This window comes from Sphaeramia orbicularis, chromosome 20 (genome assembly GCF_902148855.1).
Source record: "Sphaeramia orbicularis chromosome 20, fSphaOr1.1, whole genome shotgun sequence".
Classification (NCBI taxonomy): Eukaryota; Metazoa; Chordata; class Actinopteri; order Kurtiformes; family Apogonidae; genus Sphaeramia; species Sphaeramia orbicularis.
This window is the reverse complement of record NC_043976.1, coordinates 42,450,003-42,464,623: the sequence shown is the minus strand read 5'-3', so window position 1 is coordinate 42,464,623 and position 14,621 is coordinate 42,450,003. Positions and strand designations below refer to the sequence as shown.

At 38.3% G+C, this 14,621-nt stretch overlaps 1 protein-coding gene across 1 annotated transcript in view; it reads left to right on the top strand.

Moving 5' to 3' along the window:
- Positions 1–3,109: 3,109 nt before the first annotated feature.
- LOC115411292 (uncharacterized) overlaps positions 3,110–14,621 on the top strand; it is a 75,002-nt gene continuing 63,490 nt past the window's right edge. The window contains exons 1-5 of the mRNA XM_030123373.1: positions 3,110–3,358; positions 6,750–6,786; positions 6,903–7,189; positions 7,297–7,325; positions 14,196–14,451. Coding sequence (XP_029979233.1) covers positions 6,910–7,189; positions 7,297–7,325; positions 14,196–14,451 — 565 coding nt within the window. The 5' untranslated portion in view covers positions 3,110–3,358; positions 6,750–6,786; positions 6,903–6,909. The remainder of the gene's footprint in view (positions 3,359–6,749; positions 6,787–6,902; positions 7,190–7,296; positions 7,326–14,195; positions 14,452–14,621) is intronic.

Genomic DNA, 14,621 nt, shown 5'->3' with positions numbered 1-14,621 from the left:
CTAGTTCAACGTTCAGTTCATACAGAATAAAATTCATTCATTCATGTTCATAGTTCACCGTCTGAATTCAGAACTAGTTAACCTTCAGTTCCTTTAATATTTTTTGCAGTGCAGATAAACTGAGTATTTGTGTGCGTATGTTTCCAAATAAACCCTGTTCATATTATTGCCCATCACTACTAACCCCTAGATCTGGACCTAAAACATCCACAATCTCACAAAAACTCTGAACTGGTTCAAGTTCTTTAGTTATAAATATGCTATAAGTATTAAAATATTCAAATTTCATCTCAAAATAAACTCTTTTTATGAAGTAGGAATGTAACGATATGAACATTTCTGTCATGTGTCGGCGTTTATGTTGATTCAGTTTAGGGCTTTTGGTTTTTGTCTCTTCCGGTTTTATTTTGGTAATGGTGGTCACCTTCCTGTTTTGTCTGCACTCTGTCACTCGTGTCTTTGTCTTCTCTAATTCCCTCATTGCCTGCACCTGCTGTTCCTCCTGTACTTGCCTGCACATGTTTGTGATCCCTGCCTTCCATATGTATTCTCCCCTCTCCCTTTGTTTGTCGTCAGTGTGTCGTTTCTGTTTCCTTGTGAAGACCTTCATGTGCTAAGTATCTTGAATCTTGTTCCATGTGTTGTTGTATATCAGGTTTTTAGTTTAATATAGAGTACGTTGTGCTCCCTCCTTTTGTTCATCAGGTTTGTAGTTTACCGGCCGACAGGCTGTGAGCTGTTGTCGTCACGCAGCGTCTATCATCATCTGTCGTCCGTTACAAAAATTTCAACTGCTTTCTTCTCCAAAACTACAATTCCGATTGACTTCAAACTTGGTATACAGCTTCTTTATGATGATGTCAACAAAAGTTAGTAAAATTATTTGGATCTGGATCTGATTCTGGATTTGGTGCCACTTTGAAAAATGTCCCCATTATAAGAGATAGGAAGTGGATGGATGCAATAACTCAGTAAATATAAATGATATCCAGTGTAAATGTCTCCAGTCCAGCCCTGATGGGGAGATGACCCAAACATAATGTCCACATGTTGATCAGGATCTTATTCTGGATCTGGAACTGACGCAAAATTTAACATGGGCTCTTATGGGGAAAAAATTTCAACCATTCTTTCTTTACGAAACTCCAGTTCTGATTGACTTCAAATTGGATACAGCCTGCTGTATGCATGATGTCAACACAAGGGATTGAAATTATGTCGATCCGGATCTGATTCTGGATTTGGTGCCACCTTGAATAATTTTCCAATTATAAGAGATAGGAAGTGGATTGATCCAATAAATCAGTATCAATGATATCAAGTGTGAATTTGAATTTTTTACAGATCTGATTGGAATATGACCAAAACATGGGTTATTTCTGTAATAGAATAAATACACAGAACTGGATGAGAATAAATGGCATCTGGATACATTTCCCAAAGCTTTTTATTTGGCCGGTAAGATACAGGGCCACTGGTCCTGTTTTTTTAGTTTATTATTGAGCATGTTGTGCTTCCTCCCTTTGTTCATCCATTTTTGTATTTTTGTTAAAATAAATCCCTTTAACCACTGAACCATGAGAGTCTGGTGCATTTGGGCCCATGCCGAGTGTCGTGCCGTAACAATTTCATATCAAAATTATCATGGTTGACCAAAATAATCACAGTTATCATTATTATTATTGCGGTATTGTTGAAATTGTGCTCAAAATGTTCAAAAAGTACTAATACACACACTGAAATAATTTAACCAAGTTGTATTTTGAATAAATAAATAAATAAATAAATAAATGAATAAACGGCCCAATGTACTTTCTGTTGCAGAAACATTCAAATATTAACATGTAAACATCAAACATACAAATGTACATTAAAGATGGCCCCTTATGGCCATTGTTTGACCATTTTCCATCAAATTTGAGTTGTTTTAGTTTCTTTTTCATAGATAGACATTACAAACTGGCATGTGTGCCTGGAATGCTGCTGCTTCTCCAGGAAATGAGCAGTACTGTGAGTTTTCAAAGTGTGGTCATCAAACACAGTTATCATGACAATTAGAATTTAAATGGTAATACTAACCATCTGGAATTTTATCATTATACAGGTAACCATTACGTCCCTATTATGAAGTAGGATGTAGGCTGTTTGTAAAAGTCAGACTTTTCCTTGTTATTACTCTTGTATTTCAGTTCACTAAACTCCTCCCTTTTTGGATCGTAGATAATGGATCTGCTGTTTCTCATTCTGTCACCTGTCTTGACCTTGACTGTGTGTTCTCCTCACTTATCGTACACTTTAACACGAATCGTGGAGGTGAGTGCAGCTCTTCGTATTGATGTGGAACTGGACCATGAGGGTCAGAGCAGAAGGGAAGGGAGGGCACACATACCCCCCCCCCCATTATGGAGGGGTAATTCCCACTCTGACCAGAAGGACTGAGTGAAATGGATCAGTTCAGTCTGAACATGAAACACCTTCAGATGAAGCCCAAACCAGGATCTAAGAGATGAATTCAGGAGGAGGAGAAGAAAAAAGGACAAGTAGGAGGAGAAAAGGTAGTGTGTGATGAAGAAAAAATGAGATGGAGAAGAATGATGATGTGGAAAGGAAGGAGGAAGAGAAGAAGGAAAGAGAAACAAGTAGAAGAATGAGAAGAACTTCAAAAAGTAGAAGAAACAGCAAGAGAGGAAGGAGAAAAAGGAGCAGAAGGAGTTGAAGAAAGTGAGAAGAGGAAAAAGAAGTAGGAGGAGAAAACAAGGTGGTGTGTGATAAGAAAGAAGGAGAAGAAAAAGACATGAACAATGACAAGGGAAGGAAGGAGAAAAAAGGAGGAGGAGAAAAATGAGGAAATGGAGAAGAACGATGACAAGGAGCAAAGAGAAGAGGAGTCAGAGATGGTCCAGTTTCAACCACTAGATGGAGACAGAGTCACAGAAGCTGCAGCATGAAAGTCAAACTGAAGGAAAAACACCTGGAAAAGAAGAAGAGACACCTGTGAACCCCCAGGACCTGGACCTGGACCTGGACCTGGACCTGGACACTGGGCCTGGGCCTGGACCTGGACCTGGACCTGGACCTGGACCTGGACCTGGGCCTGGGCCTGGGCCTGGACCTGGACCTGGACCTGGACCTGGACCTGGGCCTGGGCCTGGACCTGGACCTGGACCTGGGCCTGGGCCTGGACCTGGGCCTGGGCCTGGACCTGGAGGGTCCGTGGAGTCTAAACTGGGTCTTTCCTGTCTCAGCCCCACAGTCAGATCCAGCTGTTCCAGAAGGAGGGGGCGGGGACTCCACTGGCTGAAGCCCACGTGACTCCAGATGTTTTCTGGTCTGGGTTTGAGGAAGTGAAGGAGCTGCGGTAAGAAGTGGATTCATGTCTGTACTGTTGTTCTTTTTCCATGTTGTGGATTTTTTGTCTGTTTTTCTTCGACTTTTCACTTTGTCAGAAAAACTCTGTGCGGAATCGAATGTCAAGCGCGCGCTCGTTGTGCGTCATGCGTCCGTGAGCGCAGAGGGAGGTGGAGAGGCGCGTGAGTCCCAGTTTAGTTCTGTGCTCTGGTTTGAACAGTATTGATCTGTTATCGATTAGAACTGAAATCACCTAAACTTAAGTCTTGAATGCGCCGGAAGTTGAGGAGAAAACCCGTCGAATTAATGTTGAACCCTTCCAGACCCAGAACTGGGCTGTCAAACATACGGTCCGCGGACCAAAAGCGGTCCACCAAAGGGTCTAATCCGGTCCATGGGATGTATTTGTGAAATACAAAAACTACAGTGAATATTAACAGTAAAAAGTGTCAGAATCATCTTAGTTCAGGTTCCACATCCAGACCAATCTGATCTGAAGTGGATCAGAGCAGTAAAAGTACCCTGAACTAAAAAGAGTCTGACAGCCCTGGGTTAAACAAACAACAGTCCTGTTCACATTTACAGTCGACAATATTAAAACATTAAGGTTCTTTTCCACCTAAAACAGTTTAAACAAACTTTTATATGGAAGGAGGATGTGAGTTATATTAGTAGAACTGAAAAAGCCACTAAAACACTTTTCTACATGAGATTTAGTCAGAATATGGATTTATTACAAACTCAGCTACCTGTAATATACAAGAAAGACAAGTTTTCAGCCAAATAAACCATTTCTTCTCCTATGGTTAATATACTGATCACATAGATGTTCATAAAAACTCAGTTTCTAATTTTCATTAAAATTCAATGGTTATTATATCAGACCAGAGAAAACTGAGGAAAAATTTACTCTTCTGTGAAATATATCATCTCAAACTTTTTCACACCAAGGACTACTTTATCAAAAAAAAAAAAAAAAAAAATTCACAGACCACCTAACCAGCCATGCAGTTTCCCACTCCCACCCTAAAAAGACCCTTTTTAAACAGCCTATAGTACAATATCATTATATTTTATTCATTACTAATGGTGCTAACAGCTCCATGCTAACAGAATGCCTTTGCACCTTGTTGCTAACATTGGTGGTTGTTTCTCCAGCTTTTCTCTTCAGTCACCAATCCACTGTCATATTTTAGAACTGTTCAAGTCATGTTTCGTTTCACTTTTTGTTTCTGATTGGAGAGCTATTTTACTTCATTTCCACCACAATTCATGTCATGAGAGGTCGTTGATATGACAATACAGCGTTTCTGCTGGTACAGTTTTGCCGGGGCGCAGCACCACGGCAAGACCCTTGCTACCACACCACAGAAAAAAAAAACATTACTGTTGCATCAGACTTATTATACATATGTATAATATAAAATAGGCCAGGACAAATGTCCTACCCCCTCAAATGAAAGTTTGGGAAGGTTCAGGAGGTAGGGAAAAAGTGAGCTTCACAACAGCGGAAGATGTAGAGTGATTAGTAACACTATCACTTCCACACCGCCCTGTATGAACCCCCCTGTTAGAAAGCCAAGCTGAGTAGTGCTCCCCCTGGTGTCAGGTTTCGTTATTGTCATGCTCCAGTGTTGCATCACCTCAGAGCAGAGAACACGGCAGCAAGAGGAGCAGCGCTTAGGACCAATTAAGGACTAAATCCTATATTCCTAATTGTGTGTCCGTGCGTGAATGACCATTAAGTAAGTGTGACCTTTAGTTGTTCTGTAGGTGCAATTTGTGTTTATATATTTTGTGTTCTGATGTTAAATTGATATCAATGAACCTCCCTCATTTCCTGTTAACCAATTAAGCCCATTTAAGTTACAAAACGTGTTTAGATTTGATATTTACTCTTAATTAGTCCTGTGTAGTGCCTTCTTTTTTTTCCAATTAATGTATGTGTGGTGCATGTGATAATCTGATGCAATCTATGTAAGATATTTGAGTCTAGGTACTCATTTTTTTCTTTAATTGTTTCTTGTTTCAGACCACACACCCACACACAGGTCATCATACCTTATATGTCACACTCAATCGCAACTTCTTCAATAAAGCACCTTAAAGACACTTCCTCTGGACTCAGATTCTCTGACCGGAATCTTTTCATGCTGTTACCGCCTCAACCAGTTAAATCAACCACAGTGGGCCATCCTTAGTGCCTCCACTTCACCCCGCTTATTATAAGTATTATACTGTAAGTGGGACGGAAACTGGCTGAAAACCCCTCAAAATTTTTTTAATGCATTAATTTGTGAACATTTTTCCCCCAATTTTTGGAGTTGATAGAATATAGAAAAACAGGAATAATATAATTCTGCTGCTATAAATCAAATAGAAAATGAAACAAATAAAATATTACTAAATGTATTTTAAACATTCAGTATTGCACTTTTCACAGAAAGGTAGTTTTGAACAAACAGCAAAAATGTAATCCCAGTTCTGTCAGTTCACATTCTGCATAAAAACAACAACAAAAAATTCCACATGAAGTTCAATATTAACAAGAGGACAAACTGGTATTCTGTTTAAACAAACTGAAGAGAAACACTGACAACAAAATTAGCCAAATTATTTATTTTAGGACAGCTAAACTGTGTAGTCTAGTGTGTTTGTGTGTAGGTGTGCAGGGTGTGATTTGCCAAAACCACAGAGGGGGGATTTATTTATTTTTTTGTTTTGGTCGGGGGTGGGGGTGCATTAATTTACATGGGGGTGTGGTCCATAACTAACGCGAAACAGAAGTGAACCTTTACATACTTTAAACGTCCGACTGTGGGTTCTGTTCCTCTATATGAGAGAGAGAGAGAGAGAGAGAATGTGTAAGTGTTTGAGAGCTACCGGACCTAGGCAGCAAACGACGTTCCCCTTATCAGCGTCTCTTTCCTGTTGTCATCTTTCACTGCTGTTGAACCTGCAGTGATCCCAAACAGGACTGTAATGATGGTGGAGGGTCTGCAGTCTCTTCCTTTCAGGTTGACATCTTTTTTTTTTTTTTTTTTTAAATCTTACATCAGTTGCTATTTCATATTTCAGGTCAATATGCGCTCCCTCAATATGTCCGTGTGGAACTTGCGCGGATTTAAAGTTCCACATCGACCGAAGATTTTACTTAATTTTTCTTTTCTCAACATACTGTGCCGCTTCGGTACAGCTGTGTACTGAACCGAACAGCTGTGTACTGAAACGGTTCGGTGTGTGGACCGTCACAGGCCTATTAGAAATAGTATGGAACCCGACCGACGATGAAAACACCAAGTGACTCATGCAGTGATGGAGATATTATTACGATGAAAATATTCATGTCAGTTAATAAAAATAAATGTGATGATTAATATCAAGTGTTTATTTTGTTTCAGGTTAAAGGTCGAGTTTTGGAAGTTGAAGAACCAGAAGGTATTTGTGTTTTAAGAATCCAAAAAGGACGTAATAGGACATCATAAAGTCATAATCAGTGGAGTTGGTGAAGCAGTTTAACCTGAATTAAAATGTGTATTTCTGTGTTTTCTCAGAGTCGTCATGTCGGCCATAGCAATTCTGAGACGTAATAAAACAGGCTTTCAGTGGATTCTGTCAGCAGACCCCCACCTCCTCATCCAAAAACTTCTTCAAGAACATCTAATAACACTCCATCAACACTGGTACCTCAAACTAAATAAAACCAGTGAAGAGCTGGTCACCGAGGTCTTGGATTTAATCCAAAATAAAGGAGAAACCATGTGCTGTCGTTTCCTGGAGCTTCTGCGAACTGATGAAGACCTTAAAGCTGCTTTTCCAGGTTTACAGGAGACACTCAGAGGTATAAGTACAATGTAAACATACATAGACCTACTGTGTATTTCAGATGATGGGAAATGACAAATGTAAATTAACAGGTTAATTTTGTTTTTCTCTTGAATTCCTCAGATTATGTGGATCCAGAGACACGAGACGAGGTGATTATGACCTGAACACACACTGTGACAGTACTGCAGTCAGTTTGAATAGAAGACACATTATTATCTAAAAGGGTTCGGTCATAGAACATTGCAAGTTGAAACACCAAACCGAAAAGAGACGAATGAGGAGTTTTTTCATCAGTGAAAGTAACTGTTGGTCACTGATGGACACCACACTGTTTTTATTGAACCATCTCAGTTTGTGTTAAAGCTACACTTTACAATCTGTCATTTTTACCCTTTTTTTTTTTGTAATCTTAAAATGCTCCTATTTAGTCCGGGAGCCTGGATAGCCTACCTTGCACCCCCGCCCCACACACACAACAAAATGTCACCTGATTTTTTTTTTTACCTTTGTGATGTCCTAAATGAGAAACTGAGTGGTAACTCCAAAGCAACTCATTCCCAGTGTACTTTTTGACGTCATGTTTTAGGGTACTCCGAAGCGCGATATTTTCCACTGCTCTTGTGGTTCGTTTTTGCCACAAATTGACATAGGTATTGTAGCCATTTATCCCATGGCAATTGCAGCTGGTTATAGATCAGAAAAAAGCCTAGAATCTCTAGTTTCCAAATATGATAATTTTGTTTTTGTATCTTTATCACAATAAAAATGACCTATGATACAAGGACAGCATGTCTTAAAGTTAACCTTTTCGCAAAAAATTTCATAGCAGCAAATAAACTTTTAAGAAATATCTATCCCTGACAACTATTCTGGTGATATATTACATATTCCTGATAGAACTCAGTATATATTGCATATTCATGCTAGAATTAAATGCATTACGATGTTTTGATGCCTACATGTTTAGATATTAGGGTATTCAAAAGTTCAATATTTTCTACTACTCTTTCAGTTTTTTTTATCATAAATTGACATAGGTATTGTAGGAATGTATCTCTTGGCAATTGCAACATGTTAGACATCTTGACACAGTCTATAATCTCTAGTTACAAGTAAAATGATTTTATTCTTGTAATTATAACATACTAAAATTACAAGATAATGACATGATAAAACATCGCTCTTCCAAATCTTCAATATTTATAAACGCATGTTACTTGAAACGGCTCAAAATGTCACAGATTCCTGTCAATATACAAAATGTACTGTTTGAATTATTTAGCAAAACCTAAAGAGTGAATGTTGCTTATGTACACATTCAGGTCACAATATACAGCTGTATCAGTATTTGTATACTTCATATCATACATGAAGCACTGTGGCAACAAAGTTCATTCATAGTTCATTCTATATAAAACAGTCTGATATTCAAATATATGTGTGTGTGTGTGTGTGTGTGTATATATATATATATAAGGGCTGGGCAAGTTAACGCGTTATTACGGCGTTAACGTATTCATTAAATAATGCCGACAATTTTTTAAAAATCTCACATTAATGCCATTTTATTATTGTTCTGCCTTTCAAGCAAGTCCTGGTTCATTTATACATATAGACTCTTATTTTAAAACTCATGCTTTTTTTTTGGCGCTCCACACACAAGGTCCAAGTGCCGGTGCTGTGTGTGAACTGTGCACGTAGCTAAGAGGGGAAAAGCGAGCGAACTTTCCAAGTAATGCTGAATCAAACTTTGTGTAACTCCTGCAGTTCAACGCCTGTATGTATCAATCATTCTGTTGTTTACTAAATAATTTCACATGCAAACGTGCCGTTAGGAACATGTTTATGACGTTATTTTGGATGTGTTTATTACAATGTGTTATTAACATGTTTAAGCTAATTCGTTTATGCTAGCAGTCGCAGATGGGTTGCTAATTCTTTATGCAGGCTCATGTTAAGTTTATGTAAATTCATTGGTTGTGTTTAATATGCCAGCCTGTGAACTAACCTTTACTTATTTACAATGTGATTGTTGTATTAGCAGTCAGTTTAAGTTTATAATAATTACATCTATGCATTCTCTGTGAATATGCATATTATTAATAGACATAACTAATTGAATTATTTTGTCTGTATTTTATAGTTTCACTCTGTCAGTCTGCATGATGTCAAGTATGGACATTAAAGCTGCAAACTTCAAAGAGCACATATCTGGCATCGTCAGTTCAGAGTTTAGCTCGCTGTCTAGCTCAGACTACGTACAGACGTCTTAGCGAGGACAGTACAATTATAACTCCTATTCTTCTGCCTCTGCTTGTGTGTGTGTAGCGATTAGCTGCAGATAGACAACAGGTTTCCTAAGAAAAGCCGGACGCCCAAAACTTCAACTGTAGACTCACTGTAAAACTGCCACATACAGACAAAATATGTCTGAGTTCTGTTCATTGCCTTAGTACATTTACATGGCATTATACATTTAAATGAATGGGAAAAAGATCGCTAACTCGATGCTAATCATAGACAAGCTAACGATTAGCATTTACAGATTAAGATTTACAACGTCTTTTTATCCAGCAACAAAGGTTCACATCAGAGATATTTGATACTATTCATTCTTACAACAACTGAACATAAAATACTCACAGACAAACGTTTTTGGGGCCATACAAACAGAGTAAAAGAAACGTGTCTGTTAGTTCCTTCTTATGTCCGAACTGACTACGGGAACACCACAAGTACAAAACATATGTTAGTGCAACTTATTCCGACCACTAGAGGGCCCCCTTTGCTTGCTTTGAACAACTGAACATCACATATTATTGGGCTTACTAGTATTAGTACTGATTAGTGGGCTTAAGACTCCTGTCAATCACTCACAACCGGAAATAAACTGGTGTGGACATAAACATGGAGCAAAGTACTGGTCTTTTCCATGGACATTTTCATTTTAAATGTTTTCAGATGGTGGGGTTGAGAAGGACACAGGTGTTTGGAAGCACTGACATGTGGAATTATTTTTATCACCGGAGTACTTCCAGTCTGAATTATCACTGAAAGGCAGTACACACTGTTTATGCCAGCACCCCCACCACCACCACAATATAACTATTAGGCCTGTAACGGTACACAAAATTTTCGGTTCGGTACGTTTTCGGTTTTCAAAGCCACGGTTCGGTTTTTTTTCGGTTCGGTACGGTAAGAAAGAAAACCCCTCAAAATGTATTTAATACATTTGAATTTTTGAACATTTTTCCCCCAATTTTTGGACACAATAGAAAATAGAAAAACAGGAGTAATATAATTCTGCTGCTATAAATCAAATAGAAAATAAAATAAATTATTAATATTACTAAATGTATTTTAAACATTAGTATAACACTTTTCCCTGAAAGGTAGTTTTGAACAAACAACAAAAATCTAATCACAGTTCTGTCAGTTCACATTCTGCATAAAAATATCAACAAAAAAATTCTGCATGTAGTTCAGCATTAACAGGAGGGTAAACTGGTATTCTGTTTAAACAAACTGAAGAGCAACACTGACAACAAACTGAACCAAATTATTTATTTTAGGACAGAGAACAAACTGTTTAGGACACTTTGTGTACTCGTGTGTGCGCGTGTGCGCACACGCAAGGTGCGATTTGTCTGGGGGATGGTTTGTTTGTTTGTTTGTTTTGGTCGGAGCCGGGGGGGGGGGGGGGGGGGGGGGGGGGGGCGTGGGGGAGGGGGTGTGCGGTCCGGTCCATAACTAACGCAACTAACGCCGGCGTGAAACGAAAGTGAAACTTTATTTTTATGTACTTTCAATGTCCAACTCCGAGTTCTATTCCTCTGGTATACAGCGTGTGAGAAAGACAGACCGAGCTAGTGTGTTTTAGAACTACCGTAGCTCCCAGGGGCCACACAGCGTTCGTCTTATCTCCGTCTCTTTCCTCGTTGTTGTCTTTCACCGGGACCTGAAGTGATCCCAAACTGGACTGGACTGATGGTGGAGGGTCTTCAATCTCTTCCTTCCAGGTTCTCATCATATTTTTTTTTTTTTTTTTTTTTAACCTTATATCAGCTGCTATTTCATATTTCGAGTCAATGTATGCGTCCTTAAATATGTCCGTGTGAAACTTGCGCGTATTTAAAGTTCCGCATCAAACAATGTCTTTCGTTCCTTTTTCTTTTTCTCAACAGACTGTGCCGTTTCGGTACAGCTGTGTACCGAACCGAACAGGTGTGTACCGAACCGAACAGGTGTGTACCGAAACGGTTCGGTACGTGTACCGTTACAGGCCTAATATATATATATATATATATATATATATATATATATATATACACACACACAGGGTGTTGAAGCAAAGTTTACAATATTTTGAGGCAGGGATTGAAAGACAGTGTATGACCAATTAGTTTATTGAAAGTCATGAGAATTTAAATCTTCAAATCATATTTTACTACTTTTCTAACGGTCTTGTTGTCTACCTCAAGTTCAATTGCCATTTTTCTTATGGATTTGGTTGGATCCTTTAGGATTTTGGATTTGAGAGCTTTAATAAAAGCTTTGGTACGTTTTTTGTTGCTTCCTCCACTTCCAGACTTTCTCATAATAGTTTTGCTCATAGTCATTCTCTTCTTTCCATTATAAACAGTCTTTATGGACACTCCAACTATTTTTGAAATCTCCTTTGGTGTGACGAGTGCATTCAGCAAATCACACACTCTTTGACGTTTGCTTTCCTGATTACTCATATGGGCAAAAGTTTCTGGAAAGGTATGGATAATAGTGTTAGGTATGATTATGACATCAATATGTGTTTGGTTTCAAAACAATTGACGTAGTGCCTGCTGAGAAAACACAACAAAATGTTCATTGTAAATTTTGCTTCCCCACCCTGTATATGTGTGTGTGTGTGTGTATATATATATATATATATATATATATTTCTCAAAAGTTTATTTGCTGCTATGAAATTTTTTGCGAAAAGGTTAACTTTAAGACATGCTGTCCTTATATCATATATCATTTTTATTGTGATAAAGATACAAAAAGGTCATATTTGGAAACTAGAGATTCTAGGCTTTTTTCTGATCTATAACAAGCTGCAGTTGCCATGGGATAAATGGCTACAATACCTATGTCAATTTGTGGCAAAAATGAACCACAAGAGCAGTGGAAAATATCGCGCTTCGGAGTACCCTAAAACATGACGTCGAAAAGTACACTGGGAATGAGTTGCTTTGGTGTTACCACTCAGTTTCTCATTTAGGACATCACAAAGGTTAAAAAAAATCAGGTGACATTTTGTTGTGGGGGGAGTGCATGGTAGGCTATCCTGGCTCCCGGACTAATTAAGCTTGTGTCAGACTAAAATGTAAAGAAATCCACCAGGTTTTGAAACTCAAATGTTTAATTCTCATATATTTCTGATAGAAGTCTGACCAATCATTTTATTCAGTCCGAATGAAATGATTGGTGGAGCTTCCTGTCTGTCATCTGTTGCTGCGTCTGCATCAGTTACCGGTGCCTCTGAATCTGACTCCACTGACCTGTTTTGCTCACGTTGCTCCTCCTGTGAAGGGGATGTGAATGGATAGGTCCCACATGCAAAGTCTTGGAGAGAAAAATGGATTTATTACCAGAAACAACAACCAAGAGGAACAAACAGAAAAACCAGATTGTAGCAGTCAGGCAGAGTGAAATTCTGAGGTACGCAGGGACCGCACAGACGGGGGGAATACATCATAAGGTGTGTGTGTGTTTGTGGGGGGGGGGGGTGTCTCTAAGTGCCGTGGTCCACCTTACCTCCCTCTCTCTCTCTAGCTCTATCTATTTCTCATACATCACACACAAGCTGTCAACTTTTCGCGTTAGCATTAGCTTAGCAACGAACCTTCACACAGTGCACACAAGGGCCATTTACCACTGAAAACTAACCCCAACCATACCCTAACCCTAACCTTAACCATTTAACGCCCATGCCTAACCTTGAGCAGACACTGGAACCGTATTTAATCATTTAACTGCTTCGCAAACTATATTAATGGAAATATCTATATTTTAAAATAACTTTATTTTTTAGCGCACGACCTCCACTTCCGGTGGGGTACTTCCTTAGCATTAGCCACATTAGCCGAAAGCCTTAAAATTTTTCAGCCTATCCTTTTATTTTTTGTGGTGGCCTTAATTTTAAAGCAAGGCACCTTTCGGGTAAACAGCGCCCCCGTAATTGAAAAGGTGGATGATGTTTTTTTTTTCTTATAGTGGATATTTTTTTGGGCTGCTCTCTTTTTTTTTCTCGTAGTAGATAATTTTTTTCACCTGTTCTTTTTTTTTTTTCTTATAGTGGATAATTTTTTTTGGCTGGTCTCTTTTTTTTCTTATAGGGGATTTTTTTTTTTCATCTAGTGGATAATTTTTTTTGGGCTGTTCTCTTTTTTTTCTTATAGTGGATAATTTTTTTAGGCTGTTCTCTTTTTTTCTTGCAGTAGATAATTTTTTTGTCTAGTGGATAATTTTTTTAGGCTGTTCTCTTTTTTTTTCCTTATAGTGGATAATTTTTTTGGGCTGTTTTTCTCTTTTTTTTTTTCTTGTAGTAGATCATTTTTTTCATCTCGTGGATAATTTTTTTAGGCTGTTCTCTTTTTTTTTTTTCTTGTAGTAGATAATTTTTTTCATGTCGTGGATAATTTTTTTAGGCTGTTCTCTTTTTTTTTCTTGTAGTAGATTATTTTTTTCATCTAGTGGATAATTTTTTTAGGCTGTTCTCTTTTTTTTCTTGTAGTAGATAATTTTTTTTCGTCTAGTGGATAATTTTTTGGCCTGTTGCACCTCTGGGCCACCGTACAACAAACAGGTTTCATCAGTTTCTGTTCAGTCAATATTTCATTTCTTTAAATTTATTCATAGATTTATGTAAATGTCTGATTTTTAGTGAGTCTCAATCAGCTGCATTTTTCAGCTTCACTGTGTAAAACATGAAGGTTTTTATCACCGACATAAAGACTGAAACTGTTCTGTTTTATTAGATCAAAAAGATGAACCTCCTCAGTGTTCTGGAAGAACTGGAAGATGAAGAATTTACGAAGTTCAAGTGGGGACTTTATGAAGACCCTATGATCTCACGGTCTTGGCTGAAAAAGACAGGAAGGACGGATGTAGTCGATCTGATGATGGACTCACATGATGGACCTGGATCCTGGATGAAGATCAGGAGGGTTTTACAGAGGATGGACAGGACTGATCTGGTCCAGAGGCTGACAGAGATCTCCTCAGAACCAGGAGGTCAGTCACAGACAGAGAAAATGTGACGTTTACACATTCATTAGGTCTAAATATTCTGGAAAAATGATGGAAGTTACAACAAAATGAGTTTTCTGTGTTTTCTCTTCAGTTCTGGAGGCTTAGGTTTAAGTTTTTATGGTTCAATGTCTTTATTTTTCCATCATTTAGGA